This window comes from Anomaloglossus baeobatrachus, chromosome 2, assembly GCF_048569485.1.
Source record: "Anomaloglossus baeobatrachus isolate aAnoBae1 chromosome 2, aAnoBae1.hap1, whole genome shotgun sequence".
Lineage (NCBI taxonomy): Eukaryota > Metazoa > Chordata > Amphibia > Anura > Aromobatidae > Anomaloglossus > Anomaloglossus baeobatrachus.
Window position 1 is genome coordinate 878,341 of NC_134354.1, and position 15,188 is coordinate 893,528.

The 15,188-nt window shown below is 49.8% G+C and overlaps 1 protein-coding gene across 2 annotated transcripts in view; it reads right to left on the bottom strand.

The window, feature by feature from the left end:
* Positions 1–1,334: 1,334 nt before the first annotated feature.
* Positions 1,335–15,188, bottom strand: part of U2AF1 (U2 small nuclear RNA auxiliary factor 1) — a 54,993-nt gene continuing 41,139 nt past the window's right edge. For both annotated transcript variants that reach the window (XM_075332736.1, XM_075332738.1), the window contains exons 3-8: positions 13,314–13,380; positions 13,177–13,226; positions 12,834–12,932; positions 11,678–11,811; positions 2,420–2,512; positions 1,335–1,970 (exon numbers count right to left, since the gene is read on the bottom strand). In XM_075332736.1, the coding sequence (XP_075188851.1) occupies positions 1,814–1,970; positions 2,420–2,512; positions 11,678–11,811; positions 12,834–12,932; positions 13,177–13,226; positions 13,314–13,380 (600 nt within the window). In that variant the 3' untranslated portion in view covers positions 1,335–1,813. The remainder of the gene's footprint in view (positions 1,971–2,419; positions 2,513–11,677; positions 11,812–12,833; positions 12,933–13,176; positions 13,227–13,313; positions 13,381–15,188) is intronic.

Here is a 15,188-nt window from a genome sequence, read left to right on the forward strand (position 1 = left end):
TCCGTTCTCCAGCCAGACTGCATGTAGGAATGGCTGCCGGCGTCCTGTGGAGAGGGGCGGGCCCTGGGCGTGTGCAGACAAAGAGCGGGAACTGGCGTCCCACTGTGCCCAGTGAGAGGGCTGGAGTATGTAAATCAGACTCCAGCCCTCGGCGCTGACTATCGTACAGCGTCTCTCCCTTGCCCTGATTGACAGGGTGGGGGCGGGAACGAAGCGGAGCTAGGCCGCAAAAGCCGGGGACTAGATTTATAAGCGCCGCCGTCGTAAAAGCACGGCCGGCGCTAAGTCCCCGGCGCACCACAAGTCTCAGCCGCGCCGCCGCTCCAGGGGCGGCCGGCGCGGCAGTCCCCAACACATAAAGTCCCTCAGCGAAACTGCAGTGACTGTAACCCCAGCGCGCAGCGCTACTGTCCCCGGCGCACTAGCACACCCAGCAAGTCTGGAGTGTGCGCGGCCTGTCCATACGGGGACACAGAGTACCTGAAAGTTGCAGGGTCTTGTCCCTGAACGGTACCCAGCTCCGCATCCAGCAGGTTCTACGGGTCTGTGGATGGAGCCCGGCCTCAGGGCTTGGGGGCCGGTAAGATCCCACTTCCTCAGAGCCCTCAGGGGGATGGGGAAGGAAAAACAGCATGTGGGCTCCAGCCTCCGTACCCACAATGGGTACCTCAACCTTAACAAACACCGCCAATAGGAATGGGGTGAGAAGGGAGCATGCTGGGGGCCCTAGTATGGGCCCTCTTTTCTTCCATCCGATATAGTCAGCAGCTACTGCTGACTAAACAGTGGAGCTATGCGTGGATGTCTGACCTCCTTCGCACAAAGCTTGAAAACTGAAGCAGCCCGTGATCCCACGGGGGGTGTATAGCAAGAAGGGGAGGGGCCTTACACTTTTTAGTGTAATGCTTTGTGTGGCCTCCGGAGGCAGTGCTATACACCCAATCGTCTGGGTCTCCCAATGGAGCGCCGAAGAAATTATCAAAATATCACATTAAATTTAGCTCAGAAATAGGTCCATCAACAGGAACAGAAAAAAGTGGTGTCTGAGAAACTGGCGACAATACAAATTTATTTTATTTATGTTTTTCTCAAAGGGTGACAATTTATTTAACAACTATAATATAAAAAAAACAAAAACCCGGTACAAGTTTGGCGTCAATGTAATTGTACTGACAGAGAATCACGTGGTGGAATTATGTTTTTTTTTTTCTTTTCTCCCCACTTAGAATTTTTTCTCATTTTCAGTACATTATGTGGTAAAGTTAGTGGTGTAAACTGCACCTGCACGTGCCCTCATACATCTAAATCAACGGAAAAAGGCAAGTTTCCTCCAAGAGCGGATTGAAAAAACTAGATTTCTAAAACCAAAATTTGTTCCTAAGGCAAAGGGGTGAGAGGTTTTTTTTTTTTTTTGTGAGCCCTGTGCTCCGTACAGTTGTGATACTTACTGCCGTCGCATACAACAGCATATTTATACTGCAGCTTACGTACCGAACTGCTCCATGGATTCTCTAGAGCCAGGAATGTGTCACCTTATCACCAGAATCTTGGCACAGGCGTCCGACTGGAGGTGCAACCTCGCCACATGGCGTGAGTCTACACAGCCAAAGATGGCGCCCCATATGGTGGCGTCTCATGGAACAGACTGACACTAGATACTGGATCACTACAAATGTTTATTCAGAAGCCTGGCTCTTAGAAAAAAAAATGAAATACATCCCAGCATCCCCTCCCCCCCAGAGCTGATGAGTGCAGCCCCTGCCGCCAACTTCAGTCACTGGAAACTCCCACCGCATGGAATAAAAACAGAGGCTCAGAAACGTCCCGACCTCTCTCGGTCTCTGGACCTCCGTCGATCTCTGTCACGTCCACCACCACCACCACCACCACCACCACCACCACCACCACCACCTCTGCCGCGGTCTCTAGAACGAGAGCGACGTTCACGGGATCTGGAGCGGGAACGATGCCTGAAGAAAAAAAAAGGAATCATGATGCCTTTCAGGAGCAAAAGAGGTGTGAGAACAATACAATGCTGAGATATTTCCCAAACAACCCATCCAGCAGAAACGGTGTGTGAGCACAGCCCAGCACCGGAATAGGGCCCGGAAGAAGCTTATTGTGCTATAATGCTCAGTCTCTTGAGGTCAGCCATAACTGGGGTACAACCACTCAAAACCGGTTAATAGACAATGCAGCTAGACAATGGCCGTAGCATGTTCTAGTAAATCTGGATTTTGAGATAATGTTGGGAAGCGTTATGAAAGTCAGATACGGACACAATTATCAATAAAGAAAAAAATAGAGACCGGCTGTGACCAGACCAGGCAGAACCTGCCCATCTAAAAAACATTAACTTATCGCTTATGACAAAAAACATGGAAGATTAAGTGTGTCTACAGGAGACTTGTCAGCTTACTTCTTCCTCCGTCGGCCATACAGCTCTCTGCGCAGCTCTCGGGAGATGGGCTTTAGATGCATGAAGTTACAGAAGCCACCACGTGTGCACTCCCTGAAGACAGAAAATGAATACCCGTAAAGCAAAAGTGAACGTAGAAATCACCGTACATGGCAGCAGCTCGTCATAGACACGGATCTATTGCATCAGAAGCCAGGGCATATAAAAGACACCTGTGAGGATTATTCTGAGAAATATTGTGATGATTATGACAGTTACAGGTCAGTCAGCTGTCACTGTTCATTTACACACTCCCTTCCCTGCAGCGACGAATTCCCCAGATATAGTCACCAAATGTCCAAGGAGACAAATCCAATTAAGCTAAAGAAGTTCCCAAGTAGAAGCAACCCTCTGCTATGAAGAGCATTCAGCCAAGAAGATGGCCGGGCATTTCCAAGTTTTACAACCAAGCTTCAAACCAGGGTCCTAGACTTGGAGGCTCCATTGTAAGAGTTACAATATTAGTGAGCACTTCGGTCCCATATATAGGGGAGGCATATTTCCGGCTTCACAACGGCGAGCCGCACATCACATATTTTCTATTAAAAATGTGACATGTAGATTAGCGCAAAATGAATATCTCACAGTGAGAAGCCCACAGACCTATCATGTTTCATAACTATGGAAAGATCAAATCATGACTGGAAATATAATGGACATATCTTCTGCGTGGGACACTCAGGGGCAGAGATATGGGAAAAACTGCAAATTTATACCTTTCTGTAAACTGGGAGCGCAGCCCATTTTCAGTCCAGTCTTAGGTCACAAGGTGGAAGGGGACATGGAGGGTACGTAGGTTCATAAAAACCAGTGCGGACATTTTTTGAGTATTCTTCTCTGAGACGTCACGTGTGGTACACGTGTGAGGACTCCCAGGAAAACCCGTGGCTCCACAATGCCCCCCCCCCGTGCCAGCCAGCACCAGGCCTAATCATAAAGGAACAAGGTAAAAGATAAATCTATGTATCTGTTTGTAACCATAACTTATCTGTAACTGTACGTCTGACAATCAAAACACCAACTGAAAAAACCCCTACAAGATATTTTTATTGCAGTCTTATTAAAAACGGTCAAAAAGTGCACAAATAGCCATAAAAAGGGTTATCCGTGAAAAGGGGACCTGTGCACCAAAGTGTAGTTGATAAAGTAACGGCAGGAGTACGCACTCAAAAGAATGGTTAAATGAGGTCACGTCCCCAAAATATTGGAAGATGTACCTTCCCTATGTCCACTCTTTCCTACCTGTCATTGCACTTGCACTTTAACAAAAAAGATGGTGGACTTGTGTTATAATTTGTATGCAGGGTAAGTGAGGGACAGCCGACGTGGAGCGGTGGCACCAAGTATTAGTGTGTTGACACTCCGCTGACAGGTAGGAACGAGTGGACATAGGGAAAGTACATCTTCCAATATTTTTGGGACGTGACCTCATTTAGCCATCCTTTTGAGTCCTTCCGGTACTTTATCAGCTACACTTTGGTGCACAGGTCCCCTTCTCACGGATAACCCTTTTATGGCTACTTGTGCACTTTTTGGACTGTTTTTAACAAGACTGTAACAAAGATATCTTTTTTTTGGGGATTTTTTCATTTGTTGTTTTGGTTATTGTTTCCTAGTAATTTATTAATTTTGGAATTGCAAAAAAAAGTGGGATTACAGCAGGATTGTTTCGGGGGGGGTTTATTCATCGTGTTTACTATATGGTAAAACTGATGTGTCCATATGATGCCTCAGGTCGATACAAATTTGTTTTCATGATCTGGGGCTCAGTGACAACTTATTTTTTACGTCTCGAGCTGACGTTTTTAACGGTACCATTTTTGCGCAGATGCTAAGCTTTGGTCGCCTGTTATTGCCTTTTTGAAACAATTTTGTGGCAACCAAAAAACATAATTTTGGAGTTTGGAATTTTCTTTGCCATTAGACCTAGGACTAGGACGTCATCAAACAGGCGCTGATCCAACAGTAAAACCTAACTCCAAAGTCCTACTGCAAGAAATTCAGTACGGGAGCAGAAGACACCTGGGCCGATTACAGGCGGGCCCTCGTGAGAGCTGCCAACCACTGGACCAAGGTCCTGAAGCTCACCACCAGCCCAGAGATCCTGGATTTGTTCATCACAGAACAATTCTAGTAGAACTGCCCCAAAGACCTCCGCCAGTTCACCTGTGACCAAAAGCCAAAGGGGTCCTCTGCTATAGTCGCCATGGCGGATGACTACACGAAAAAAAAAAAAAAATCGGGCCCCTGAGGCCAAGAAGGCTGCTAGCAGCACCTGGAGAGGGGGTAAGATGAATCCTGAAAAGGTCTCTCCTGCTCCTAGACTGCAGGGGGTGTCCCCTTCGCCCCTTCGACTTCCCTCTCTAGGCCCGTGGCAGAACCCAGAAGGTGCCACCTATGCAATCAAGTCGGACACTTCAAGACCATGTATCCCCAGCGTCACAAGACTCTGTCCCTGTCCCAAAAACTGTCCATGGTGCTGTGTGTGGGCAGGGGTGGTGGTAGGTCCCTTGTCAATTTCCAACCAGTCACCATTGGCCAGGCTGTGGCCATGTGGCTGTGGGACACCGGCGCTGAGATGACCCTGGTACGGCACGAGATGGTGTCCCCCAAGATTTGGTACCTGGGAAAATCCTTATCGTCTCCGGAATTGAAGGCGTTGAACCGGTGCTGCCTGTCGTCAAGGTTTATTTGGATTGGGGCACCGGATGAGGGAAGTGGGAATAACTGCAAATATTCCTGCAAATGTGTCACTTGAGACAGATTTGGGGCGGGTAGTCTCCCAGTATGTGGCCACTGAAATCCCAAGTGCTGATCCTTCAGACAGTGTTGACCTGTTGATGTTGTTAATTTCTCTATATTACCTGTGCTTGCTGTAGGGGAGGGGGGAGTGAACTCTGGGAACTTCGCTTACACTTTATACCACACACACACACACACACACACACACACACACACACACACACACACACACACACACACACACACACACACACACACACAGGATTTACAGCTGTGGCAGCGGAAAGGTCACAGAAAAGTGTGACTATGCCTTTACAGGTAATCAGCCAGTGTGCTGGGACCTTTTGTCCTCTGTAAGGATAAGCAGAGGACAGGATTCTGCAGGGAGAAAACCAGTGCTGGAGGTGGAGGCCTCCACAGGGAATGCGGGGCCCCTGGATGAGACCTCACGCCAGGGATCTGCCGCCGCCACAAGATAGGGGATGGGGGGGACAGGCAATTGAGACTGGGGTGGGGCTGTCACAGGAGCGGAAGAGCTCCCAGGTAAAATCTCTTGCAGGGTTCTTCCACAACCAGGGTGTCAGGAAGCCAGGTAATGCTGCATGAACCGGCGACTTGGTCAGTAACTGAGGAGAAACAGGCACGACCCGTGGTAACAGCGGCCGTAGCCACTGTCAATCGCGTTGGGAGTGCTGGTGCCCAAGGAGCTTCATGGAGGTCCGAAAGCTTTTACACTTCCGACCAAGTGGCAGCAGAGTCTAACGGAGACAAGGACACAGGTCCTGGGGAACTGACAGAAGATGTGGCAGTTTCATCTATTTTGGCCACGTCTAGTCAGGGGTTTCAGGCAGGGTTGGAAGCTGACAACAGCCTGAAAACTCTTAAGGAGCAGACAGCACAGCCTCCCTTGGACTCAGACCCGGAGTGGGTGATCTGGGACCAAGGACGGCTGTACTGGGTCACGTCCTAGCAGGGTTCACCGGAGGTGTGGCCCAGGGACCAACAGTTAGTGGTACCCTATCTGTTCCAGGTGGAGTTGTTGCGGATCACACATGGGATTCCAATAGCCGGACCCCTAGGGATCGCGAAGACCAAGGCCAGGTTAACCAAGCATTTCTAGTAGCCAAAAATGGGGGCTGATGTGACACCTGTGAGAGCGTGGGGAAGGCGGGGCCATGCCCCAAAGCCTCACTGATATCTTTGTCCATCATTGACGAGCCTTTCAGGAGGGTGGCTGTGGACCTAGTTGGCCTGCTGGCCATCCCAGCAGCTCTGCGAAACGCTTCGTACTAACTATAATAACTGTAAATTATGCCACACAGTACCACGAGGTGGTAGCCTTGTCGTCCATTCGGACTGACAAGGTGGCCATCGCCTTGCTGGAGATTTCCCCCGAGTGGGTTTTCCTTAGGAAATGCTCACTGACCGGGGACCCAATTCATGTAGCAGCTGATGGAGTCCCTTTGTAAGCAAATCCAGGTGCAACAACTAGTGGCCGGCCAGCCCTTAGAACCCTCAGACTAATAGCTTGTGTGAGCGGTTCAATGGCACCCTAAAGCAGATGCTTCAGAAGTTGGTTGACTCCCACAGGCATGACTGGGAGCGGTATCTCCCACACCTGTTATTTACCTATCGGGAGGTTCCACAGGCCTCAATGAGATTCTCACTTTTTGAGCTCCTGTACGGGCGATGTGTGTGGGGCCACCTGGCTGTGGTGAAAGAAGCTTGGGAAAGGGACTTGGTCACTCCTGGAGTGTCGGTCATCGAGTATGTTATGCGCTACCTGGACAAAATGCAGGCCTTGACGCAGCTGGTGCATGACAATATGGGTCAAGCCCAGGCCAATCAGAAGCGTTGGTATGACCAGAATGCTTGTGAGAGGACCTACCAAGTGGGTCAAAAAGTGTGGGTACTGGTTCCCGTATCACAGCATAGGCTTCAGGTGGCCTGGGAAGGCCCATACCTCGTGTACCAGCAGCTCAACCCTGTAACGTACCTGGCCACCCTGAAACCCACCCATGGAAGGCCTTCCACGTGAACATGATGAAGGCACATCATGAGCGGGAGGCTTGTGCACTTCCCGTGTGCAATCTGCCCAAAGAGGGAGAAACAGACACCAGCCTGGATATGCTTGTCCAGGTCAGGGAAGGTGGATCCATCGAAGATGTGGAGATTGGCCACCAGCTTTTGGAGGACCAACGGTCTCAGCTGTGGGATACACTACACCTCTTCTGGGAGTTGTTTAGCAGCCAGCCCGAAAGGAAGAGTCGGCCGTCCATCATGTGGACACCAGGGATCATCCCCCAATCCGGCATTCAGCATATCGGTCTCCCTGGAGGTGCAGCAGCACATGCGCCAGGAGATTGACGAGATGCTGAAGCTGGGGGTGATCCAGGCATCCAACAGCACTTGGGCCTAGCCTGTAGTTCTCGTCCCAAAGAAGGACCGAACAACTCTGTTCTGCGTGGACTACAGGGGGCTAAACGCTGTCAAGGTTGCCGATGCGTACCCAATGCAACGCATAGATGACCTGCTCAATCAGTTGGCCGAGGCAAAGTACCTGACCATCATAGAACTGAGCCGGGGATATTGGCAGAACCCCCGACCCATGAGGCCCGGGAATGTTCTGCCTTTATCACCCCATTTGGACTGTATAAGTCCACGATCATGCCATTCAGAATAAAAAATGTCCCTGCCACTTTTCAGCGAATGTTCGACACCTTGCTCAAGGGACGACTTGAAGGATACGCGGCCATGTATCTGGATGACATTCCATCTTTAGTCCCACCTGGAAGATCACCTGGAGCATCTAGAGCAGGTGCTCAGGTGGATCCACTAGGCAGCCTTGACCATTAAGCCAGGGGAAGTGTCAGCTGGGCATGAGTGAGGTCCTCTACCTGGGTCATCGGGTAGGCTGGGGACTCTGATGCCAGAGCCCGAGATAGTGGATGCTATCACATCCTGCCCTCCCCCAAAACTAAGAAGCAGATGATGTCCTTCTTGAGGACCGCCAGATACCATAGGAGGTTCATTCCACACTATAGTAGCCTGGCGAAGCCCCTGACAGACCTCACCAAGAAGAAGCTGCCCACCGCAGTCGATTGGACAATGGACTACAAGACAGCCTTCCGGGCACTCAAGATCGCCCTGTGCAGCTTCCCAGTACTACAGGCAGCCGACGTCATGCGGCCGTTTGCAATACAAACCAACGCCAGTGACTTTGGCCTCAACGGGGTACTCAGCCAAGTTCACTCAACGGGCCACGAACACCCAGTTTTGTACCTGAGCAGGAAGCTGTTACCGAGGGAGGTGGCCTACTCCATGATGGAAAAGGAATGCCTAGCCATAAGTGGGAGTCTGCAACCCTACGTATACGGGCGTCACTTCATCGTGGATACGGACCACAACCTCCTTAGCTGGCTACACATTGTCTCCAGGACGAATAGGAGGTTGTTGTGCTTGAGCCTTCCACTTCACCATTCGCCACAAGAAAGACAGTGACCACCGTAACGCCGATGGGTTGTCCCGGCAAGGAGAGGTCACAGACGGGCATTCGGGGAAACACAGAAATGTGCTGCCCCCTAGCACCCTCTAAAGGGGGAAGGTGTGAGGATTATTCTGAGATATATTATGAAAAATATGACAGTCAAAGGTCAGTCAGCTGTTACTGTCATTTACACACACCCTGCCCTGCAGGGAAGAATTCCCCAGATCAAATGGCCAAGGAGACAAATCCAATTAAGCCTAATGAAGTTCCTGAGTAGAAGCAACCCCCTGCTGTGAAGAGCATTAAGCCAAAGAGATGGGCGGACAGTTTTACATCCAGCTTCAAACCAGGGTCCTAGACTTTGAGACTCCTATGTAAAAGTTACAATATTAGGGAGCGCTTCGATCCCACATATAGGACAGGTATATTTCCAGCTTCATGACAGCAAGATGCACATCACACATTTTCTATTAATAGTGTGATGTGCAGATTAGCTCAAAATCAATATCTTGCAGGGGGAAGCCCACAGACCTATCATATTTCATAACTATAGATCAAATCATAACTAGGAAATTGATGGTCATATCAGCCGCATGAGTCAATCAGGGGCGGAGATATGGGAAAAACGCAAATTCATACCTTTCTGGAAAGCCGCAGCACATCCCATGTTCAGCCTAGTCTTAGGTCACAAAGTAGAGGGGACGTGAAGGGTATGTAGGTCCATAAAAACCACTGCAGACAATTTGAGTGTTCTTCTCTGAGAGGTCACGTGCGGTACACATGTGGGGAGTCCCAGGAAACCAGTGGCTCCACAGCGCTTCCCCTGTGTAAGCCAGCACCAGGCCTAATCAAAAAGGAACAAGGTAACGGATCCATCTGTGTGTAACCATAACTTATCTGTAACTGTACTTCTGACATATTCTGTAAATCCCATCTTGTATATAGTGTATTATCTAATGTGCCCTTAAGGCGATTAAATATAAAATTTAATCCTGGGCTGTTGCTTTTATCTCGATCCCCGAACCTCATTTTCTTGAGTTTGGCTTAGTATTACATGCTACCTGGGGCTGATTTCCGGCCCAATATAGTCCTGCTAACGGACCAGGCCTATATCTAAGGAGGAACTGGTGGCAGACTACTGGACTGTACCGGACCGGCAGATTCCTGTTCCACTGGGGCTAATGGAAACTTTTTGTTGACCTGATCGGGTTGTGAGAAAGCTGGGTGGTGCACCGAAGGTTGCGTGGCCTGCACTGCTTCCCCTCCCTGTGCCCGCGGGGACAGGATGTGTCAGTGTTACATTATGCCAAGTGGACCTTACGTACCCCTTGGGGGCATGGAACGTCGCATGTTGGCGGGAGTGACAAAGTCGTACCACACAGCTTTGACGTAATAAAGACGTCAGGGTGGGATTGCGAGGAGTGGGGTTGTCACGGATGGACAGGTCCACGACAGAGCGGAGGGATCTCTAGTGACCCCCCCCCCCCGGCCCGTTTTGTGACAACACCATTGTAGAAGTAGTGATGGGTTGGGTCAATCTCTATATGGGCTTCCCAAAGTCCATGCCATCAAGCCGCCTCTGTGAGCTCCCTAAAGGCCATATCCGCCTGCCACCTCCATGGTCTTCCCAAGGTCAATGCCATCCACCTCTGTGGGCTCGCTCCCCAAAAGTCATGCCCGCCACCTCCATGAGCTTCCCAAAGTCAATGCCATCCTCCTCTGTGGGCTCGCTCCCCAAAGGTCATGCCCGCCACCTCCATGGGCTTCCCAAGTCAATGCCATCCAGCCACTTCTGTGGGCTCCCTAATGGCCATACCCGCCGACCACCTACATGGGCTTTCCAAAGTCAATGCCATCCAGCCACCTCTGTGGGCTCCCCAAAGGTCATGTCCACCCGCCACCTCCATGGGCTTCCCAATGCCTTCCAGCCACCTCTGTGGGCTCCCTAATGGCCATGCTCGCCTGCCACCTCCATGGGCTTCCCAAAGTCAATGCCATCCAGCCACCTCTGTGGGCTCCCTAAAGGCCATGCCCGCCCGCCTGCAACCACCATGGACCTCCCAAAGTCCATGACATCTAGCCACCTTTGTGGGCTTCCCAAAGGCAATGCCCGCCCGCCATCTCCATGGGCTTTCCAAAGCCAATGCCTTCCAGGCAGCCACCTCTGTGGGCTCCCTAATGGCCATGTCCGCCTGCCACCTCCATGGGCTTCCCAAAGTCAATGCCATCCAGCCACCTATGTGGGCTCCCTGAAGGCCATGAATGCTCACCACCACCATGGGCTTCCCAAAGTCAATGCCATCTAGCCACCTTTGTGGGCTTCCCAAAGGCAATCCCATCCAGCCACTTCTGTGGGCTCCCTAATAGCCATGCCCGCCACCTACATGGGCTTTACAAACTTCCAGCCACCTCTGTGGGCTCCCCAAAGGTCATGTCCACCTGCCACCTCTATATAGGCTTCCCAAAGTCCACGCCATCCAGCCACCTCTGTTGGTTCCCTAAAGGGCATACCCACCCGCCACCTCCATGGGCTTCCCAAAGACCATGCCACCTAGCCACCTTTGTGGGCTTCCCAAAGGCAATGCCCGCCCGCCACCTCCATGGGCTTCCCAATGCCTTCCAGCCACCTCTGTGGGCTCCCTAATGGCCATGCCCACCCGCCACCCCATGGGCTTCTCAAAGTGAATGACATCCAGCCACCTCTGTGGGCTCCCTAAAGGCCATGCCCGCCACCACCATGGGCTTCCCAAAGTCTATGCTATATAGCCACCTTTTGTGGGCTTCCCAAGGCAATGCCCGCCCGCCACCTCCATAGGTTTGCCAACATCAATGCCATCCTGCCACTTCTGAGGGCTCCCCAAAAGTCATGATCACCCGCTACCTTTATGGACTTCCCAAAGTCCATGCCATCTAGCCGCCTCTGTGGGCATCTCAACAGTAATGCCTGCCCTACCACTTTGCTCTGCGATTCCCTCATGTCATACACTCACCCCATTTCATACTGTCGACAACAAGCTTCCCGGAAATCAGTAACTGGAGACAGCTCTGCGTGGATGGGCTGACCATTAAACCAACGATTATTTAGATCTTTCACAGCTTTTTCTGCATCTTCTTCTCGCCGGAACTGAAACCAAATTATGTCAGGTAATAAAATGGGGACAAAGTATCAACGGCATGCTGCCATCTCCAGGAAAGTGACGACCACCATCTGACTATCAACCTTCAGGAGAGAACACATCAGATACTGATCACAACAGGTGAAGGGAAAGTGATGACCACCATCTGAATATCAACCTTCAGGAGAGAACACATCAGATACTGATCACCACAGATGGAGGGAAAGTGATGACCACCATCTGAATATCAACCTTCAGGAGAGAACACATCAGATACTGATCACCACAGATGGAGGGAAAGTAACCACCACCATCTGAATAATAATCTTCTGAAGAGAACATATCAGATACTGACCACCACAGGTGGAGAGAAAGTGATGACCAGCATCTGAATAATAACCTTCAGGAGAGAACACATCCGATACTGATCACCACAGGTGGAGGGAAAGTGATGACCACCATCTGAATAATAACCTTCAGGAGAGAACACATCAGATACTGACCACCACAGGAGGATGCCCCAGCGCTTGTTTCGTTCTGTAAGATGGCGTTGAATTAGATTCTATCTGCACACCCCGATGACCGCGTCTTACATATTTTACCATTTCATTACTGCTTTTCTACATGGGTACAGTTAGTACCTTTCTCATCACACATGTACAATACACTGACTTAAATGCTCGGTGGTGTATGTATATCATTCACATGTATCTAATGATAACCTTTAGTGACTGGAGTTGGCTTTATGCTGTTCAGGTGGATACAGAAAATGGCTGCAATCTTATAAGTACAGTAAGTCATAACTGAGCGTAGCACAAGAGACCAGTGCTCAGTGAATAAGTGACCACATTATAAGGAGCCAATCTCCAGAGCAGCGAACACTCACAGCAAGACGTCAGCACATGCAAGGTCAAGTGCGTCCAAACCCCCAGTACCGAGCGTAGACCCAGAGCCAGGTGGCTACATGAGCCCCGTGACTGTTTGAAGGCACGCTGCAGGCGACACCTCCCGGGAAGCGGATAACACTCACCTTCACATATACGTTCCCCACTAAATGGTCTCCCAGGTTATCACAGACATTCATCTCCTCTACTTCTCCATACTTCTCCTCCATCTCCGTGAATACTTCCTACAGGAACAGCCCAAGGAATACAATTAATAAAGCCAACTACTGTGTGTGAATACAGCTCATGCAGAATCCACATGTTCTCCCATTAATGACAGCAGGACATTCACAGCTTTTGATGTCATCAATGAACACACAAGGACCTATTGGAAGCAGGACGAGCGGCGCGCCATAACCGTCAGCACAACAGACGTTCAGCTCCAGTGTTGGCAGCCGGGCAGACAGAGCAGCAACTGCTGCCTCTTACCTCAAAGAACTCGTCGTAATGTTCCTGCATCTCTACGTCACTCACAGCACCTGGGAAGGAAGAGAAGGATCAGCAAGGACGGTCAGGACCCTATGCTGGGCAGGACCCTTCTGGGGACAGGTGGGGGGGGCACTTACAGCGCAGGCCATCTGCCGACTGCGAGGAGTTCTGTGGATTTCGGTAAATGTTAAGTAGAGCGATAGTCTGGAATAAAAGGAGCCACAAATAACATTTCATGTAGTTATGCCAATCACAGGAATTCTTCAATACTTATTTATAATCTCAGAGCACAAACACGTCACCTATAAGCTATCCATTAGAGTGCATTTCCATCATACAGCTAGGACCCCATATCATCACTTACCAATCCTTTATATTTACTCATGTGGCTGATGGTTGGAAGGTTGGAAGATGTATGAGCTACCACACACAGGGGGAACCATCGGAGGGGTTCTCCTCACCCACTGCAGTGTCATACTAAAACCGTGCGAGGTCTTGACACCTTGTCCCACGTGTGTACAGACAGCAGGCCGCACATGAGTGATAGTCACACCTATCAACATGACACGTAAAACAGACTCCAGATCACTGACCTCAAACTCTTATCAGGCCTAGTGGCTTCAGAAACATAAAGACCCCACACAAAGAGACCGTAGACGGGCAGAGGGTTCCCGAGATGTGCATGTGGTGGTGGGTCCCTCATCCCTCCGGCCTGTATTCATGTACTACTCTATGCCATACACTGTGTGCAGAATTATTAGGAGAGTTGTATTTTAGAGGATTTTTTTTATTATTGATCAACAATAAACATTTCTGACATGCAAAAACAAAACCCAAAAAATGAGTTACCAATATAGCCACCTTTTTTTCTGATGACACTCAGCAGCCGACCATCCATAGATTGTGTCATTGCTTGATCTGTTTACGATCAACACTGCGTGCAGCAGCCACCGCAGCCTTCAGACACTGTTCCCAGAGGTGTACTGTTTCCCTCCCTGTAGATCTCACATTTTATGAGGGACCACAGGTTCTCTATGGGGTTCAAATCAGGTGAACAAGGGGGCCATGTCATTATTTTTCATCTTTTAGACCTTTACTGGCCAGCCACGCTGTGGAGTAGTTGGATGCATGTGATGGAGCATTGTCCTGCATGAATATCATGTTTTTCTTGAATGATACCGACTTCTTCCTGTACCACTGCTTGAAGAAGTTGTCTTCCAGAAACTGGCAGTAGGTCTGGGAGTTGAGCTTCACTCCATCCTCAACTCAAAGGTCCCACAAGTTGATCTTTGATAGTACCAGCCCATACCAGTACCCACCTCCACCTTGCTGGCGTCTGAGTCGGAGTGGAGCTCTCTGCCATTTACTGATCCAGCCTCTGGCCCATCCATCTGGCCCATCAAAAGTCACTCTCATTTCATCAGTTCATAAAAGCTTTGAAAAATCAGTCTGAAGATATTTCTAGGCCCAGTCTTGGCGTTTTCTTATGTTTCTTGTTCAAAGGTGGTGGTTTTTCAGCCTTCCTTACCTTGGCCTGTCCCTGAGTATGGCACACCTTGTGCTTTTTGATACTCCAGTAACGTCGCAGCTCTGAAATATGGCCAAACTGGTGGCAAATAGCATTGGCCGCTTCACGTTTGATTTTCCTCAATTCATGGGCAGTTATTTTGTGCTTTTTTGCCCAACATGATTCTTGCGACCCTCTTGATTATTTGCCATGAAACGCTTGATTGTTCGGTGGTCACGCTTCAAATGTTTGGCAATTTCAAGACTGCTGCATCCCTCTGCAAGACATCTCACAATTTTGGACTTTTCAGAGCCCGTCAAATCTCTCTTCTGACCAATTTTACCAAAGGAAAGGAAGCTGCCTAATAATTAAGCACACCTTATATAGGGTGTTGATGTCATTACACCACACCCCTCCTCATTACAGAGATGCACATCACCTGATTTACTTAATTGGTAGTTGGCTCTCAGCCTATACAGCTTGGAGTAGGACAACATGTATACAA